The sequence below is a fragment of the Cydia pomonella genome, chromosome 19 (genome assembly GCF_033807575.1).
Source record: "Cydia pomonella isolate Wapato2018A chromosome 19, ilCydPomo1, whole genome shotgun sequence".
NCBI classification, from domain to species: domain Eukaryota; kingdom Metazoa; phylum Arthropoda; class Insecta; order Lepidoptera; family Tortricidae; genus Cydia; species Cydia pomonella.
The window spans coordinates 10,674,761-10,693,352 of NC_084721.1; the positions used below are offsets into that span (position 1 = coordinate 10,674,761).

The window sequence follows — 18,592 nt, forward strand, 5'->3', positions numbered from 1 at the left end:
ATACAAAGTCGCGCGTCTCACCATTATTGTAGATGGCGCCACTTTTCTTAGCCTTGTACAGTCAGCACCAAAATAGATAGTGACTGCCAAAGTGGTCACATGTATCGTAAAAGGTGTGTTAACGTAAAAATAAGGATATGCACCGATGTATTTGGCCCATAGATGGTAGGATCTTGTAGATGTGCTATACGCGTGCACGGGCGGAACAGAACATAAATATATGTAATGCGATAAAATAAAAACACGTTTTATATTCCTGACAACATACCAAAAACAACCTACCTAATTGGGTCGAGTTATTTGTCGCCCAGCATAAACCATACTAAGATCTACGGTGGTGAATAAAGAAAGAAACTGTATCAAGGACAAACAATAATAACGCTTTCTCTGCTACTTGTACTGAAAGTTCTATAAGAGCATCTCGTTCGGTCATCTGCCGGCTCTACCATTTTATCTTTATATTATGATTTGTCCACCTTGGTCGTCGCTATTTGTATATCTTGGTACCGACTACAGGACGATTCACAAAAGCTTGCACGAAGTGAATGAATGAGTGAACGATAATAACTGTGTGTATCACATTAACCCATAAAATGGTTGCTCTGACTGTGTACAGGGGGCCTACCGCGAAAACCGAAGTTCGTCAATTGCGGGCATTTTCTCTGTCACTCTAATTACGTCTTAGCGAGAGTAAAAGAGACAGATCCCAATTTGCGAATTACGGTTTTCGCGGTAGGCCTCCTGGTGTCAGTCAGAGCCAGCGCCAGCTTTCGTGAATCGAACGTAACTAAACCACATTTTCTGAATTTCATTAATTGCTTATCAATTAAAAAAAGCTGGTTGTGGTTGCGGTTACACGTCCATGCTTCAGATAATCCGTTTACAAAAATTACGTAAGTACACCACTTTCGATGTGATTGGACTGTTATGATTCCTCTCTTCTACTTATAAATTACATTAAAATTTGCAAAATTGCACAAACTATTAAAACTACAAAACTGCCGCGGACCAAAACCGCGGAGCTCGGATCCAGGCAGTCTTCATTTTGTTCCACCGAGGTGAAGTACTGTTGGTCAAGCTCTTGTCGTGTCGCCATATATGAGGTGATGGCAGTCACAGCGCTTGCTGGTAAGGAGCGGCTTCTGCTGAACTTGAAGGCAGTCACTGTAAAAAAAAATCGCTAAAATTTTCGCCGCTACAAAGTGAGTTTCTTTTTCTAGTTTTGCGTCATTATGAAGCTGGCAATGATACAAGATGATTCATGATACGTGAGCAGGACTAAGCTTTCACAATCGGTAAATATTAGGATCCTAATGGATCGTTCGCCATCATATAAGTAAAAGAAAACATTCGCTAACACAAATTAAATTATTTAAAACATGGACACCCTGCAACATTTAACTAAGAAAGATAAAACCTCTTAAACCGTTATGACAGCACTTTGATTATGAAGAAAATAAAATGTCACACTTGAGGTAGATACGATTTTTCAATAGTGAGGCCTCATTCGCACGAGCGCTTTTACAACGCGCGTTAAAAAAGCGTTTGAATGACACGACTTAAATGGATGTCCGTGTATTTATTCACACGACGGCGCTGGCGTGCTTTAATTGATCGACGCTCACAACGCTCGACTTAACGGGTAATCCTGTGTGCGTGTGAGCGTACTAATTTGCATTTCCTTTAACTGCGAATTTGAACGCACCTTCGCGTTGGAACTGGTTGACGTTAGTGCAAGTATACGCCAAGGAGTAAGAGGCGTAGTCCGTCTGCAAGATTTTCAACTGTGTTGTTGTAGTGTCTGAAAGAAAAAATATTTTTATAAGGTAGCTGAACATTTTTAATTTTTTTTAATATTTAGGTAGATCTTCAGAACCAAGCAAATATACTGCCAGTAAGTAAACGGTAAACTGACTACGTTAGCTTATTGCATGCACTATTAAAATTTGTGATAAATTGATAATCTTACCATTGCTGCCCGCGACCGCCATAGTTATAATCATCTTCGCGCCATCAGTCCTCGCGGTACCATTGGTCGAGGTAAGGTTTCCTTCCACGACCTCCCAGTGGAGAATCGAGATCTCCTCTGTCTCAAAGTCGTACGTGTAGCGAGCGCCAACGCACGTGCCGTCATCAGAGACGTGAGGGTTAGGGTATTGTTCGATGAGGTACCAGTCGCCGGTGTACTACAGGAAAATAAGTATTTTAAGCGCAAGTAAACGAGTTTGGAAGGTTAGAATAAAGCACGTGATCGTGAAAAAAATATAACCGCGGCCATCAAAACGTCCCACTTTGTCGCTTGCCATAAGGACGCCTTGTCAGGTTATTCGTATAAAGATACAAGCAAATCTCGTCCTTATGGCAAGCAACAAAGTGGGATATATGGAAAGCAATAAATATGGATTAGAAAAAAAACAGATGATTCAAACGTTGATTTTAGGAAAGTATCTACTACCTACATTCAGCATCAAAAGTAGCTGATTAGATTACGCGTCAAAAGTATCTGTCATTCTGAAATATACCTATAAAATATATGTGTGTATAACACACGAAAAGAGATACAACTGTAGAAAATACCTTTGAACTAGAATTGTGGAGATTTGTCTTATATATATTTTGAAAAGTATTGGAGAGCGGCAGATACTTTTGGCGCGTTATTTTATACCTACGCTACTATTGATGTTGACTGTGCAACATTTGAAAGAGTAGGATTTCGATCATCTTCAGGAGCTCCGGTAATTAAGTCAACAGGCTCAACAGCCAGATCCACCAGAAAATATAGAAACGTCTTACCGCAGGCACGTCAAAGTCCTGGACAGTAGGTATGTTGTCATCACACTGCCCGCGAAGTATGACCTTTTCGCCCGTCGGTTCGGGATAATGGAAGCAAGCGTCATCGGACTGATCAACGGTTAGGTAAAATTGCGGGTAAAGCACTTGGTTAGCTTCAATTATAGGCTCCATCGCGTTTTTAGCTGCTTCTGTCAGTTCTCGCTGCTTGCTGTGTTTGGCGCTCCATACTGTAAGAATGTTTAGTCTTAATATGTCGCGAAAACAACCCGTTCTTTGGAAAATTTAATGTAGTATAGTAACAAATTTGCCAACCTAAACATAAGCAGAAAATTAAAAACATACCTCGTCTGTATTCTCCATTTTCATTATTGGAACAGGAGTACAACAGCGAATAAGTCTCGTAATCCGTTGCCAAAACAACCAATTCTGAAATGAAGATGATAAAATAGTAGTCTCTTTCTCTTATTTAAAATGTGACTAAAAGATAATGTTTTCACACGATCCGTTGTTGTGTGTGTGTGGTGTGTTGATCTGGGCGCTTAGTCAGCATGCCAATCGTTTACCCTCCGTAGCGAGCGAAACGCAACTGTCACTGTCGTACTGATGTGGAAGAGTGATAGAGAGAGATGACTACACTACGCTACGGAGCGTAAACGATTGGCACGTTGGCTAAGCAACGAGGATGAATACTCTGGTATTAGACACTTGGATATTGATTTCGGTGCATGTTTACTACGAGCTGTAATCACTTGCCCCATAAATCTATTCCTTCAAATTACCTTCGACTTGTCCATTGCTCAGGGTCCTGGTCAGGACGCCGTTGCTACTAGCTACGACGGTGCCCGTGGTGATCTGTCCCGTGAGGTTGAACACGCTGGTATCGACCACTTGAATGGTATTGCCAACGCTGGTGTATTGAGAGCTGGTACAATCGCCAGGGTTGCCATCTGTAGGGAACCGCTCAATCTCGTGCCACCAGCCCGCGTACTGTGAATTGAGTTTAGAGACACTAGAATACACATGACTTGATGAAAGATTAAGTAGATTAAAAGAAGAAGCTATCGTTCTGTTGTTAAAGAAAACTTGAATGAAAAAGAATCTCTTACCCGAGACACATCAAATCCTTCTACACCGGAGACACTTTCGCACTGTCCTCTAAAGTGCAACGCAGCGTTTTCATTCAGTTCGGGCACGTAGAAGCAGTCCTCATCACTTTGGCTGGTCGGTACGTAGTATTCTTCTAAGAGACCTCTCGTGTTTCTGATCACCTCATCAATAATGCTGTTGGCTGCGTCGCTGAGCGTTGGCTCTCTGCTGAGCTTCCAACTGTATACTGTTGTTCAGAAAAATTTATAGATGAATTATTTCAGTCTTAAGAATGAATAATCAAATTGTAGTTCAAATTACCTTCACTGTCGCCATTGTCTAAGTCCCTGCAACTGTAGACGAGGGCGAAGCTTGTGTAGTCAGTTTCAAGAACATAGTAATTAGTTTCCACGACCACTGAAAATTGGAAAGACAGATTTATACAAGTGTCTTATTAGGCTAATATACATTGTGGTAAGTAAATGCAGTAATGTGTTTCATGTCATTATTGTTTCCGATTTGGCTTGAGAAAAATCGAGAAATGATGAATCATTAGCTTTAGATTAGATCATCTACTTTCTAGAGGTTAAGGTATGACATAAAATTGCTTAAATGGTACAAATTTGTTTCAACGTACCTCCGTCATCAAGAACGAACGTGACCCACAAAAGGCCGCTTCCATCAGTGCTGTGTAGCACTGCCGTTCCCTCCCTGGTCTCCAGGGTCTGGTTGTAGACGATGGTGTTCCTCACATCTACGGGAGCATCACCTTGCCCAGGACTGTAGTGCGCTCGAGAGCATTCACCAACTTGATCCCTTTGCGGGTATTTGGATACTTCGAACCATCTTCCGAGGTACTGTTGTGAAAGTAATGAAAGTTAATTAGAATAGAATAGAATAGAAGAAACCTTTATTGCGAAACCATGGTACATAAACTTACTGCCTATTTGCTGCCATAAATTAACTGCCTATTTGCCTCCGAGTGGCATAAGAAGACACATACACTTAAAAACGGATGTTAAAACATTATCAAGAGCCATGAAACGGTGCCTTATTTGCACGAAATTCTTTATTAATCGTCAAATTCATACTTAGACTGTACATTTAAACCTAGTTGAAATGGAGTAGCAAAAAAATTCTAGGCGATGAATAAAAAAAACTCTCATAAACAATTCAGCTTTCATTCAGTTAATTTGGTCAGGTACTTACACCATTCACTTCAAAGTCGGCTTTAGCTTGAATCCTATCATCACAAGGACCTGGTAACACGATAGCTGGAGGAGCTTCGTTAAAGACTGGATAGTGGAAACATCCATCATTGCTCTGATCAGTATTTTCGTAGTAATTCTCGTGGAGGTCCACGTTGTTCTTGACCACTTCGTCTATTCTGTCGTTGGCTGCTTGAGAGAGACCTGATCTGGAGCGACTCATTTTCCAACTGTATACTGTTAACAAAATTGTATATATATTATTATTATTTATTGTTATTATATATTGTTATTATTATTTTTCTCTTTATATTGTGGATCTTAGCCTCCTCTACCTGTGCAATGCCTAATTTCAGTATATTTTCCCTTAACTTTATTCTACAGATTTCATACTTGTGTTTTAAATACCTACAGAAAGTGTTGTCTAGTAGGTATTAATAAAAGAGTAAATAGAAGTTTTGGTTTTCTATCTGAAGGACCCAAGTATGTTAGAGTACGGTTACGGCTCAAACACTCTCTAAGATATTCAGTTCATAAGTTACTTAACATTTTTAATATCAGTTTATAGAATTAAACTTACTTTGTTTGCTGGTGTCGTCTATATTCACACAACTAAATAGCAAAGCATATTCCATGTAGTCGGTGTCCAAGACGTAAAGCGTCACTTCAACGGAGACTGAAATTGTAACAGAACACATTATATATATATACATTGGAAAACACGTTGTATTTATTATACTTACTGGGTTATATTGTTCTATAGAGATACAAACTCCATGATATTGGCTACAAGTAATGTAATGCAAAAAAAGCATTTTGTCATCTCACGGCAACTTACCTCCTTCAACATTCTGTAATGTAGCAGTAATAATACCACTTCCATCGCTAGCTACCACCGCCGGTCCGGACACCGTGGTCAACCTTTCATTATACACGATGGTTTGAGTCAATACGAGGGAGTTCTGGTTGATCACAAACTCGCTGGCGGCGCATTCACCGGTTTGCTCGTTAGATGGGAAGCGAGCTGTTTCGTGCCATGAACCGGCGAACTGAAAAAAAAGATCTCTATTCGAGAATTTGTTGTCGCCGCTCTAACTTTTGTATACTTATTCTAATCTTATGGGCTTCCTAACCGATTCATGAGAAGGTTAATCCCGAAGACAAAAGATGATGATGTCGGATTCTCCAGGAGCTAAATGTACAGATATAATACAGAATGTATTAAAGCACTGTTTTTCTATACAATAGTTGGTGTACCGGAGCAGGAAAGCCAGCTGACTGAGACAGAAATAGCGTTAATTAAAGAGATCTAAAATGAGAGATCCTCACCGAATTGAGATTAAAGTCTTGTACTACATTTGGTGCCTCGCACTGTCCGTTTAGCAATACCGGTCCTCCGAAGTTATCAGGGTAATAGAAGCAGTCTTCTTCAGTGTGCCCTCGCGGGTTGTAGTACTGGTCGCCTAGCACTTGCACCCTGTCTATTACAGCGTTAATGGCAGTCTGGGCAGCTGCTGTTAGTTCTTGTGAGCGGCTGAGTTTCCAACTGGATACTGTAAACAGATTTTGCTTTTAGCATTATTTTAAGAAACATATTTTATTTCAATCATCTTTAAAAAAAATCACCGATCACTACACTACACAGATTAAAATGCCATCATTTTTTGGCCTTCATCAGCGACCTGCAATATTTCGCAAAATTGTATTATTAGAGAGCAAAAGCACGTGTTACTTTAAAAAACACTGATATCGCTATAGGTACGAGTATACGGGATACCTTTCTACGGGATACCGTAATCAGATCCTGACTTGACAAGAATGGTACCAATTGGAAAGCATATCCTTTCTAACAAAATAATAATTTTAAAAATCGGTCTAACAGTCTCTGAGTAATCGTTGGACTTACATAACAAATCCAACCTCGTCGTCTTTTTGAAGCCTTCTTTCTTTCAAACAAAAGTCCACAATTCTATTTGACAACCTTATGTATTTTAAAGGTTACTTTGTAAAACAATGACATCAACTTACCACTTCTATATTCATCATTTATTTGACTGCAAGAGTAGACGAGAGCGTAGCTGTCGTAGTCAGTATCCAACACCCAATATGGTACGTCCACTGTCACTGAAACGAACATTTTGAAATTGGTTACTAAAGTAGTTTTTTTACATCATTTTTTTAAATAGACAAAATCCAGTAAATACCGTTAGTATAGTTACGTTACGTATGGAATAATAGGACCGGGATTTTCGGGACAGTTCGCCATTTGTAATTTTTTCTTTATTTGTGCAATAAACTTTTAATAAATAAATAAACAACACTGGGATTTTTTTCTGAACACACATGAAAGGAGAATCAATCAATAGCAATGAGTATACGTTATTTAATAACAACCAGCATCAGCAATGGGATAAGTGACGATGGCGTATTTTTTTTTATTTTTTATTCTTTGACACTTGGAGAACCTTTACACCTCTAAATCTTATTAATGTAATTATTATTTTGTATTATTACCTTTCTCAGACCGTGGGAACCTTATACATCTCCAAACTTAATGTTAATAACCGTGGAGACTATACGTCTCTGTAATATTGAATAATATAAGAATATTAACTAGTATGTATCAAGTCAAGAGAATTGGTACAAACTAGTTATGTATTCTGTAGCGTTAGTTTATGAGACTGCTAGCTTAACAGTCCAGACGCGATTTATTTATTTAGTATACATTTTATTTTGACACTTGGAGAGACTTTGCACCTCTAAATCTTATTAGTATTAGTACTCTGATATTGGGGACCTTTTATATATCCAGATTTAATGTATTTTTAACCATAGAGACTATACATCTCTATTTTATTGTAGTAATTATTTATTTTAAGATTATTATAATGTAATGTTTACCCAGGTATTGGCTGTTGTATTTATAAATGTTGTATTGACTTGTAAAAGAGCCCTTGAGACCTAATTGCAGAATATTTTTTTGAATTTTGAATTTTTGATTATCAAGTCTGTCGTAAGGCGCGGGTGTGTAATTTCGAAAAGTAATGATTTGAGTGTTCTTCACCGATACGTTGTCAACCGTGTATCCATCCGCGGTGATAGCACAACATTTGAGACTGGCAACTGGCAGACCAGTGATCAATGTACAGTGGTACTTACAGTCAGAACCAGGTAAAGGGAATGTGACGATGAACTTCGCGAGTCCGTCGTCCGCTGCGGGCACAGCGGTAGCGTTCACATTGTCCAGAAGCTGCTCGACGACTTGTGTGTTGTACACAAGTACGCCATCGTCTGTGAGAGTGTAGGTGGCTGTGGCACACGTGCCGTCTTGGAACGCCTGAGGGTAGCTCTCGATGTCATACCAGAGGCCCATGTACTGTGGAATAATTGAGCTTATAAAGGAAGATGGTTTAGGTTAAATTAAAATATTTTTGAAAAACGTTATTTAGCCAGCAACTCCTTTAAAATGTGCAATAATTTCATATATTTTTTTATCCTCGAAAGTAGTTGTGTTTCTTTGGAATTTCCAGTATAATCTTACAAAGACGAAAAATCAATATCTCGATTCTAGCAAAAAAGCAAAGGAAAGGTAGTTTTTGATGTACATATTGTATATATTTTTTGTCAAAAAAAAAACATATTGACACCAGCTTTTATCACTGACTGTACTTTTGGTAAGTAATACATATCGAGACAATTCCAACAAACTTTTATTACAGAGTCCCTATGGCTTAATTCCTCCTGTGTCCATCATCAGATCAGCTATATGGTACAGTTACCTGCAATAATATGTTACCCGACGTCCGCAAAAATATGTGACACGCTCTTATGTCTCTACAAATAAAATCGTGTCAGATATTTTAATGACCTTCGTTGTGTAACAAATTGAATTGTCACCCAACTTACATAGGTAAGTATATAATGGAGTTTCAGCTCAAATGAATATTGGAAAGTGGGTCTAATTTAGTTTGCAAGATTTGACCCGAACAAATTTAAATAAAAGTAAAATACCTTCTCTATGTCGAAGTTTTCAACAACGCTGATGCTGTCATCACACACGCCACGGAACGTCACCGGGTTGCCGTCGGGCACCGGGAAGTAGAAGCAACCGGCGGCCGTGTGGTCCATCGTCGAGTAGAAGCGGTCGTCGAGAACGTTCATCGAGTCGACGATTTGCTCGATGGCAGCTGCTGCGGCGTCGGTCAGGCTGGTGGTTCGGCTGAGTTTCCAACTCCATACTGCAACATATTTCAAGTTATAAAACAATGCGCTATTATTGGTATAACATAATTTACGGCGTTATTTTGAGTAAGTATGCTTACTTATCTTTATAAGTATGCAGGATAAATAGTTAAAATACGTATGACAATACTTTAAGTTGTAACATCTAACTGAGCAAACCTGCATGGTGTACTCGTACCAATCGCGCGCACTGGCCAGTGATAAAAAATGTAACACAAATAAATAAACAAAATATATTTACGAAATATACAAAATATGTATATATTTTTGTACATACAAAATGTATTTTCGCTTGTCTTTTGCTTTTACTGGTACAATCTCTCTCGGCAATTTAAGTGCTAACTGCAGTTATCTGTCTGCAGTTCTTGTTATCTTTATGCATAAAGATTACAATCATTTTTGTTTGGGTTTTGTTTTGGTTTGGTTTTTGTTATGCTGGTAAATATTACATATGTATAATATATATGTTTCTGTTTATGGTGCGTAAACCTCATCCAAGTTTTAATTTTACCGTCACCGCAAGAGTTTCGAGTTACCGCAAGATCTACAAAAGATCTATGGACATAAAGGTCAGTGACTATTCTTTATTTGCTTAGGTAGTGACAGATTTTAGTTCTATTAGTTGTGTACGTTTCATTATTATTAAACATTATTTGCTGTAAAAACTAGGACCCTTTCCTATATTACCTCTTCTTTGATCGCTGTTCAGGTTGACGCAACTATAAACCAACGCGTATGACTCATAGTCTGTATCCAAAATCCAGTATTCCACGGGTTCCGGCGCTGAAAATGTAACAGTATTAGTTAATATAATGTTTAAAAAGCAAGTCCTGGAAGAAGAAAGATATATTTTCACCTACTCTGAAGTTAATTACTAATTAGAATTACTTACTAATAACTATTATTATAGTGGCGGTGGCGCCCCTAGCGGCGAATTAATTGGTAGTCCCCATTATATCCACATCGAGCTCATAAGGTGGGGACCAAAACGAATTCACCAAAAATATTAGTTTAACCTTAAACTTGCGTGGGTGAACAACGGAAGAAACCTATAAGGCCACAATAAAACACTTTTCTTTAAGTTATTTGACATTACGTTGGCTGTATGAGTACTTAATGCCGTTGGCTGTTGGAAGGTGCAGCTTGGAGGATTTAGCAACTGAAGTCGCCTTTAAGACCTTACAACTCTGTCAAAAACCTCGGCCAATGGTCATATGTATTGCATGGACCGACGTTTATCTGAGTTGGCTATTTGTACGTCACGTACAATTAGCCATACATTTGACGTGCCCCTCCCCCGCAAAAATCGGCAGACTTCTTTCCAGTTGTTAAATCCTTCAAGGTGCAGAACGAAAAAGTAAAAATTTAGAAAGTCAGATGCAATTTCCATCCCACCGATTTCCATACATTTATGAAAAAATAATTTTAAAATTACTGGAATTGCTAAAATATGTGTGTTACTCTTTTTATAAAAATTGCAATCTACCTCCAGCAATTGTAATCAACCTGCTTTTCGCTATCCGTTAGATAGACATGTAAATGTTGATTGTAAGTTCTAACGAAAAAACCATGCTCGTAGGTGGCGTACGTGGCGTAGGTCAATTTAATGACAAATTATAGTCACGTATATAATATTGTGATTTTCTCTCAAAAGTAATAAGAAAACATCGTTTGATATACGAGCGAACGTGTCCTTTCATTCGTCCTAGATTTTGTCTCTCGTGAAGTATTTAGGGAAAGATATTAGTACCAGTACCACCAGAGACTAGTAAATAAAGAAGACTGACAACTCTATACAACGCCGTGAGAATCGTCAATTTTGAAAATAATTTAAATAATATACTTACGTTTTAGTTTTTTTCGTGTGAAAACTGGTACCTACCTACTGCTGTGTAGTTGTAGGTCTAACTTTTTAACGTAAAATGGGAAGGATATTATCTGCCTTGAATATTTACTAGGCTCTGCTGCCACATTTATATAAAAATGTATCTAAAATAGAGTCTTTAACTCGGGTGAAAGGCGCCATTTCAGTTTCGGTCTATTGGCGCTCTCACTGCGTTCGAACCTGGCCAAACCACCTGGACTGAAATTAGTGTCTTTCATCACTTGGTTAATAATCTACTATTCATTTATGCTATTTACCTACTTATCGGTTAAAGTACAATGGTTATATCTTATATGGCATTTAGCGCGACGTATTTCGAATATGCGGAGCATTATTCATCAGGGTTTTTGAGTGTGTTGTCACGTCCGCATGCGGCACACTGCACACATTTATAGGTAGGTACCAATAAATTAATATTTACCTCCAGGGAAGGTGACAAGTAGTTTTCCAGAGCCGTCAGCGGTAGCAAGCACCGCTGAACCGGTGATTGTGTCCAAGGTCTCGTCGATGACTTGCGTGTTGTAAACTAAGACGGAGCCATCGTTCTGGATGGTGTACGTGGCGTCATTGCAGGTACCATCTTGGAATTCAGAAGCATAGCTCTCGATGAGGCGCCAGCGACCTTCATACTGTAAAAATAAATTGTACTTATGAAACAACCATAATTCTTAGGTTTGGAACGAAATATTCTCCATTCTCTTTGAAGAGGACATTTGATTGATGTCACCTGTCAAGTAAAATCGAGTTATTCGTTGCGCAAGGAGGCGTAGAATATATAGCTTGTGGTTTTCTTATATATATGTACATTAATACCTACAATGATTATGTACGGTTACCTAAGTATGGATTTCTGTAATTATTGATATTAGTACAGTGAGTTAGTTAGCGTGAATTCTAGAAACGCTAGGGCATTTAGGTACCTATAAAGTTAGTGCAATGTGTTGTGTTGTGGTGTGTAGGTAATGTCGGTACAGTGCCAGTGTGGCGCAGTGTGTTGCAGTGGCATAGGTTGACTGACTCAAGCTTTTAGGCTGAAGATGCACATCTTCATGGATGTTATTTATCAATAATCAAGTAAGAGCATATTATTTTTATTTTTTGCATAAGCAATTATTATCCAGGGAAAATGTCAAATTACTTTCATATAAAAACTAAGTTTTTCATATTGACAATTGAATTTAAAAGGTACTTACTTTCGTCGGATCGAAATTATGAACGACTCGAATATTAGGGTCGCATTGTCCAACGAAGACGACGGGGTCTTCTGGGGCCAGCACGGGCAGGTAAAAACAGGATTCATCGCTTTGGCTGGTCGATTCGAAGTAGCGCTCGTCTAAAACTTGAATGCCCGACATGGCCGCGCTGATGGCGTTTTCTGATGCTTCCGATATTTCCTTAGTGCGGCTTAATTTCCAACTATATACTGAAAATTATAATAATTATATATATCTTATTATTATCTTATTTATTATTTTAATTGTTGGTGCAATAAAGAATATTTACTTACTTACTTACTTACTTATTTCTTCAACTTAAAACTCAAAGAAATGTCTAACGTTAGGGACTCTACTTGGTCTTATGACAGTTCTGAAATTGATTCACGAGAAATTTATTAATATTATACTGGTAAAGAATACTGTGGCATTAAGTCCGCCTTTTGTAACTGTATAGTTTTTACTGTGCAATAAAGTTTAAATAAATAAATGTTGTGTATTAAATAAATAAGTGGTGGTTATACCTTCTCTATAGTTAGAATCGATGTTCTTGCAGCTATACGCTAGAGCATAATTGTCGTAGTCAGTTGCCAAAATCCAATAAGGAATCTCAATATCTGAAAACAATGCGATGTATACATATATGTTGTTTACTTATTTATTAAGTATATTATAAAATTATCTTAACTTATTTTAACTAAGTTTTTAATTCAGAGCGAAGCGTCAATTTAATCCTTGATGATGTCCTCCCAGACGTATAGTAACCTGAAGCTAAATTATTATGTAAATGAACTTTTTTTTCGATATTTTTAGAACAAGGTGCCATTTTTATGTTGATGATTATTATGGCGTCCGTTGTCGTTTATGGTGTCGTTTGATTATTGTCTACTCCTGTGACTGTGTCGATCAATTTAGTTTATTCCATCTTATAGTTGAAAATACTGATCATTCCCGAAACGCAATAGGCATAGCACGATGTATCGACCACATACGCGCTATTAGAATATCAATTTTAGCATTCCGATTTAAGGTTCAAATTAGATTACACCTTCAGGAAATGTTACTTGTCTTCAAATAATCATCAAAGCTGGATTAATTGGAATATATTTGGATTTTTGGGAAAACCTTGTAGATTGGTGCGGCCTGGAAAAGGGTTAAATACATCAAAATAAATCAAGGTATAAGGTTTTTGGAAACACAAAATGTATTAATTGATAGTGACGTACGTGTGTGAGAAATTGGTATGATATATTTTTTCTGTCGTTTGATACCAACATATTTGAATTTATAACCAGAATTTTGAATTTTAATTAAACAGGCGTTATGAACTTATGATATAACAAAAAGGGTATAAAAATAATTACTTACTGTCTCCATCAGAGGTAAGAGTAATAGTGAATTGAGCGCTGTTGTCAGTAGACGTCCTTACTACAGTCGCGTTAGTCTCGTCCAGATCTAGACCAATGACTTGAGTTGTGTACAATCTGAAAGAATCTGCAGTCGCAGTCGTGAAGTCGTAGTTGATGCAATGACCCTCCGATTCTACTTTGGGGTAGGCAGCTGTTTCGTGCCATAATCCTGAGAACTAATTAAAAAAACACGACAAGACGTCAAAAATCTCTCAAATTATACAGAGGGAGTACCTATAGTTAGACTTGTACGGCTGCGAGACTTTCAGATTATAACGTATTCTGTTTTTGATGGCATAAGATTGCCGATTATCTAACAAGTTCGTCGTTGTCAAGCTAATGCTCACAAGATTACTAATTACTTATTATTAATTACTTTATTGAAAACAAATTCAAGTCTCATACTCACTCGATCCAAATTAAAATCCGGCTCCGCTTGAATACTCTCATCGCACTGTCCCGGGAACACCACAGGCTTGCCTGCCTCCGGTTCAGGGTAGTAGAAGCACCCATCGTCAGTGTGGTCTCTTCTCACGAAATATTCCTGGCTGAGGACTTGGACGCTGTTTATTACCGCGCTGATTGCAGTTTCTGATGCCTCTGATATGGTCTTCTGTCTGCTGAGCTTCCAGCTTGCGACTGAGAGAAACAAATGCAATATAGCCAACTTTATTTATCGACATACTTATCGTATTTATCGAAATTTACACAAACAATTTTTGAATATTATTTTATGCTAAAGTTGTTATTATTATTAATTTATTATACATATGTTTTACTTGTAATACTTTTAGTTCTTACCTCTGCGAGAGTCGTCACTGAGGTTGACGCAAGCGTAGACTACTGCGTAATTATCATAGTCCGTGTCCAGCACCCAGTATGGAGAGGTAATAGAAACTGTAAGACAGAAATAAATAATAACCCCAGAATAAAAAATCCATGCCTGCATTATTGTTTATTGATAATTGAGAAACACAGTTGAAATATATTTTTGTGTTTGATCTTTTAGTTTTGTAAATATAACCTCTTATTTAATGATATATTTACTGAAATAACTAAGGATTGCCTATTTATAAGATTTGATATATAATTATTGGTGCAGATGAGTCCCACCGAGTTTCTTGCGCAGCTATGTTCTCGGGGCTGTGGCGTGACTGGTGTGTGTTAGAACCGGTGGTAGTTTAACTTTCATAAGTGCATTTCTGATATGCCTAAACTGGAGAATAAAGTTTTTGATTTTGTGTTGCTTCATAAATAAAACGTGTAAGTGTGTTGCTTTCTCGCATCGAAAGACTGACACTGCACTGTAGCACATTTATTATTATTTATTTATTAACTAAATTACAGTGGTATTCTTAAAAATAATCGTAACCCACGAAACTCAATAATGAGCACATATCAATTTTATTTCAAGCTGTCTATAAAGTTGCCATATATATTTATATACCGTGTGAAACAGTCTCCAAGCTGAAGTGGATGCGCCGTTTGCTGGATGATTTGTGGGTTATAACAACAACCAATTAGGTCCCGTAAAATCGAAGTCGGTATAGCATCGAGCATAGACGAGGTTGGTGAGATAATATTGACGCCTTTGATAAGAATTGGTGGGAAGACTGGTCAAGATGATCACGGGATACGTGAAAAGGGAGGAGGGAGGCGTTTACGCGGCAGTCAGACACTTTAGGCGCATATAAATAATAATAAACAAATAAATACTGAAGTAATTATATAGAAACTTCTAAAAAATAATTCATCACTTACAGTCAGTTCCAGCGATGGGGAAAGTTACAAGCAACTTTGCTAACCCATCGTCGTTGTCGGGCACAGCGCTTCCAGAGATATAGTCCAAAGTTTCATTGACGACTTGAGTATTGTATACCTCCACGACGCCGTTAAGCGTGTAGGTGGCAGTGGCGCAGGTTCCATCTTGGAACTCTTGAGGATAGCTCTCGATATCGTACCAAAGACCCATATACTAAAAAAATAAGCAAACAATAGTAAGCGATTACTAATATTGACCGGGTAAGTATTTGAATATTGCATTTGAATTATCAAATCTGAGGGTAATGTCTCTAGATTGCTAGTTTCACCAGCTTTATTTTATACATAAATAGCGTGCAAGAAGATTTGTAATTACAATCTCGAAAGTTATTTTAATCCTTTCGGATACTGCTTATAGTATTTTAACTCCTAAAACATAAATAAAATATTGCTTGATATCGAGGTAAATAATTTTGATTGCATGCACACCATATTTAGGTATTATTATTAGGTAGCATGAATAGGTTAATGTGCGGTGCCGTATGACTTACCCTATCAACATTGAAATCAGTCACAACAGGGATGCTCTCGTTGCACTGCCCCCTGAACACGACGGGGTTGCCATCGGGGTAGGGGTAGTAGAAACAGCCGGCGGCAGTATTATCGACCTCTTGGAAGTAGCGGTTGTTCAGGACGTCGACGCTATCTATTATCTGGTTGATGCTCGTCACAGCTGCGTCCGTCAGTTCTGTGGTGCGGCTCATCTTCCAACTCCATACTAAAATTATTATAAATATGTATTAAGAGGGATGTACTCGTATAATAAATAGCACGTATTCGTTCATACAAAAAGTCAAAATGTTTTTCCACTTCTAAATATTTTCCATTCTCCATGATTTTTTTGTGTATTATTGACACAATAAAAAACAAGGTTTATAGATTTTCCTTAAAAAAAAAAATCGAAATCGGGTGGCAAACGGGACAACCGCACGGGGCCTCGCGCTTGAAGGGGCCTCGCGCTTGCGGGGGCTCTCGCGCTATAGGCTGAGTAGTTTTTTTACGTGAAACATGAGTAGAGTCAAAGTCGATGCAGAAGTTATCTAAGACGGACTCTTTAACGTCTGTAAAAAGATCTAAGAGGGTTTAATTTTCGCAAAAAAACAGTTGTAAAAAAGTGTCATGGCATGATCGCTTATTATATTTTTGGTATACCTGAATTTGATATACCTGATATAAAACTGGCATGCCAAAATCGGACAGCGAGAGGGAGATTTCAGCCTTCGAGAACCCACCACCATAGTGCGAGGCTCTAGGCAGAGCTACAGAAGGGTTGAATTCGGAAATGACTATGGTTAATTGTTTAGTAATAAACCGAAAGGCTGAAGGGCGATATGCAAGACAGCAGAGCTCGGACAAACAAAAGATGATGTGTTTGGCGGATCGCAAGAATGAACTTCAAGGCCGGCAAGGTGGGTGGCCGAAGAGCGCGCTCGTAATCAGGCCTAAAGCCAGTGATCATATGACTCAAATATGAAATTTAAAAAAAGTGCATACGGTTGAAGGCTTCCAACATCCAAACAAGCCGCGCTTCCATACGATGCTAGAGGTTGAGTAGCAAGAGAATCCAGATCATATTGATTAATGTCCATGCTATATTCTCCTGCAGCTTGGCCTTAAACGCTCCTCGATCGGACGGTTGGGCCTTCAGCCGTTTGTCCGATTTCAAGCTCTGATTTTTAGGGTTACTTAGCCAAATGGCAAAAAACGGAACCCTTATAGATTCGTCATGTCCGTCTGTCGGTCCGATTATGTCACAGCCACTTTTTTCCGAAACTATAAGAGCTATACTGTTCAAACTTGGTAAGTAGATGTATTCTGTGAACCACATTAAGATTTTCACACAAAAATAGAAAAAAAAACAATAAATTATGGGGGTTCCCCATACTTAGAACTGAAACTCAAAAAATCTTTTTTCATAAAACTCATACGTGTGGGGTATCTATGCATAGGTCTTCATAAATGATTTATTGAGGTTTCTAATATAATTTTTTTCTAAACTGAATAGTTTGCGCGAGAGACACTTCCAAAGTAAAGTGTGTCCCCCCCCTGTAACTTCTAAAATAAGAGAATGATAAACCTAAAAAAAATATACGATGTACATTACCATGCAAACTTTCACCGAAAATTGGTTTGAACGAGATCTAGTAAGTAGTTTTTTTTAAAACGTCATAAAATTAAAAAAATTTTTTTTTTTTCATCAAATCCATACGTGTGGGGTATCTATGGATAGGTCTTCAAAAACGATATTTAGGTTTCTAAAATAATTTTTTTCTAAACTGAATAGTTTGCGCGAGAGACACTTCCAAAGTGGTAAAATGTGTGTTCCCCCTGTAACTTCTAAAATAACAGAATGAAAAATCAAAAAAAATATATGATATATATATATATATATATATATATATATATATATATATATATATATATATGATATAGATATACATTACCATGCAAACTTCCACCGAAAATTGGTTTGAACGAGATATAGTAAGTAGTTTTTTTTAATACGTCATAAATGGTACGGAACCCTTCATGGGCGAGTCCGACTCGCACTGGGCAGCTTTTTCGTAGCTCGAGCTTTGGCCTCGACGTGGAAGTCCTTCGGTCCTTCGTGAAAGTCGGCCTTAGGTCTTACGTTTTAAAACACTTGGCCATTGGTTTTTGTCTGTAACTCGGCCTTTGGCCACGCCTAAATGCGCTGCAGGAAAGTTATAGGTCTTACTGAAACACTGAGCCAAGCTTGGCTTTCGGTCTTGCTTACACTTAGCCACTGGTTGCGGATCCCTTTCTTTCGCATAATTATCGAAAGTCATAATGTAATGATAGTCATATTATCATTAGTCATAAGTCATAACTCTGAAATCGTTAACTTTTCAGGAATTTCCTTAGGTTATCCTATAGATAGGTTAGGTTAGGTTTTATTTTGACAATCCTGAA

At 37.9% G+C, this 18,592-nt stretch overlaps 1 protein-coding gene across 1 annotated transcript in view; it reads right to left on the reverse strand.

Moving 5' to 3' along the window:
- Positions 1–768: 768 nt before the first annotated feature.
- LOC133528577 (uncharacterized) overlaps positions 769–18,592 on the reverse strand; it is a 45,143-nt gene continuing 27,319 nt past the window's right edge. Inside the window, exons 25-49 of the mRNA XM_061866012.1 lie at positions 16,150–16,376; positions 15,599–15,812; positions 14,639–14,734; positions 14,247–14,476; positions 13,797–14,013; positions 12,953–13,045; positions 12,408–12,637; positions 11,636–11,843; positions 10,017–10,112; positions 9,099–9,325; positions 8,247–8,463; positions 7,116–7,211; positions 6,417–6,640; positions 5,926–6,136; positions 5,668–5,763; positions 5,089–5,324; positions 4,517–4,736; positions 4,201–4,296; positions 3,900–4,126; positions 3,573–3,780; positions 3,136–3,219; positions 2,794–3,020; positions 1,970–2,186; positions 1,706–1,801; positions 769–1,164 (exon numbers count right to left, since the gene is read on the reverse strand). Coding sequence (XP_061721996.1) covers positions 953–1,164; positions 1,706–1,801; positions 1,970–2,186; positions 2,794–3,020; positions 3,136–3,219; positions 3,573–3,780; positions 3,900–4,126; positions 4,201–4,296; positions 4,517–4,736; positions 5,089–5,324; positions 5,668–5,763; positions 5,926–6,136; positions 6,417–6,640; positions 7,116–7,211; positions 8,247–8,463; positions 9,099–9,325; positions 10,017–10,112; positions 11,636–11,843; positions 12,408–12,637; positions 12,953–13,045; positions 13,797–14,013; positions 14,247–14,476; positions 14,639–14,734; positions 15,599–15,812; positions 16,150–16,376 — 4,505 coding nt within the window. The 3' untranslated portion in view covers positions 769–952. The remainder of the gene's footprint in view (positions 1,165–1,705; positions 1,802–1,969; positions 2,187–2,793; positions 3,021–3,135; positions 3,220–3,572; positions 3,781–3,899; positions 4,127–4,200; positions 4,297–4,516; positions 4,737–5,088; positions 5,325–5,667; positions 5,764–5,925; positions 6,137–6,416; positions 6,641–7,115; positions 7,212–8,246; positions 8,464–9,098; positions 9,326–10,016; positions 10,113–11,635; positions 11,844–12,407; positions 12,638–12,952; positions 13,046–13,796; positions 14,014–14,246; positions 14,477–14,638; positions 14,735–15,598; positions 15,813–16,149; positions 16,377–18,592) is intronic.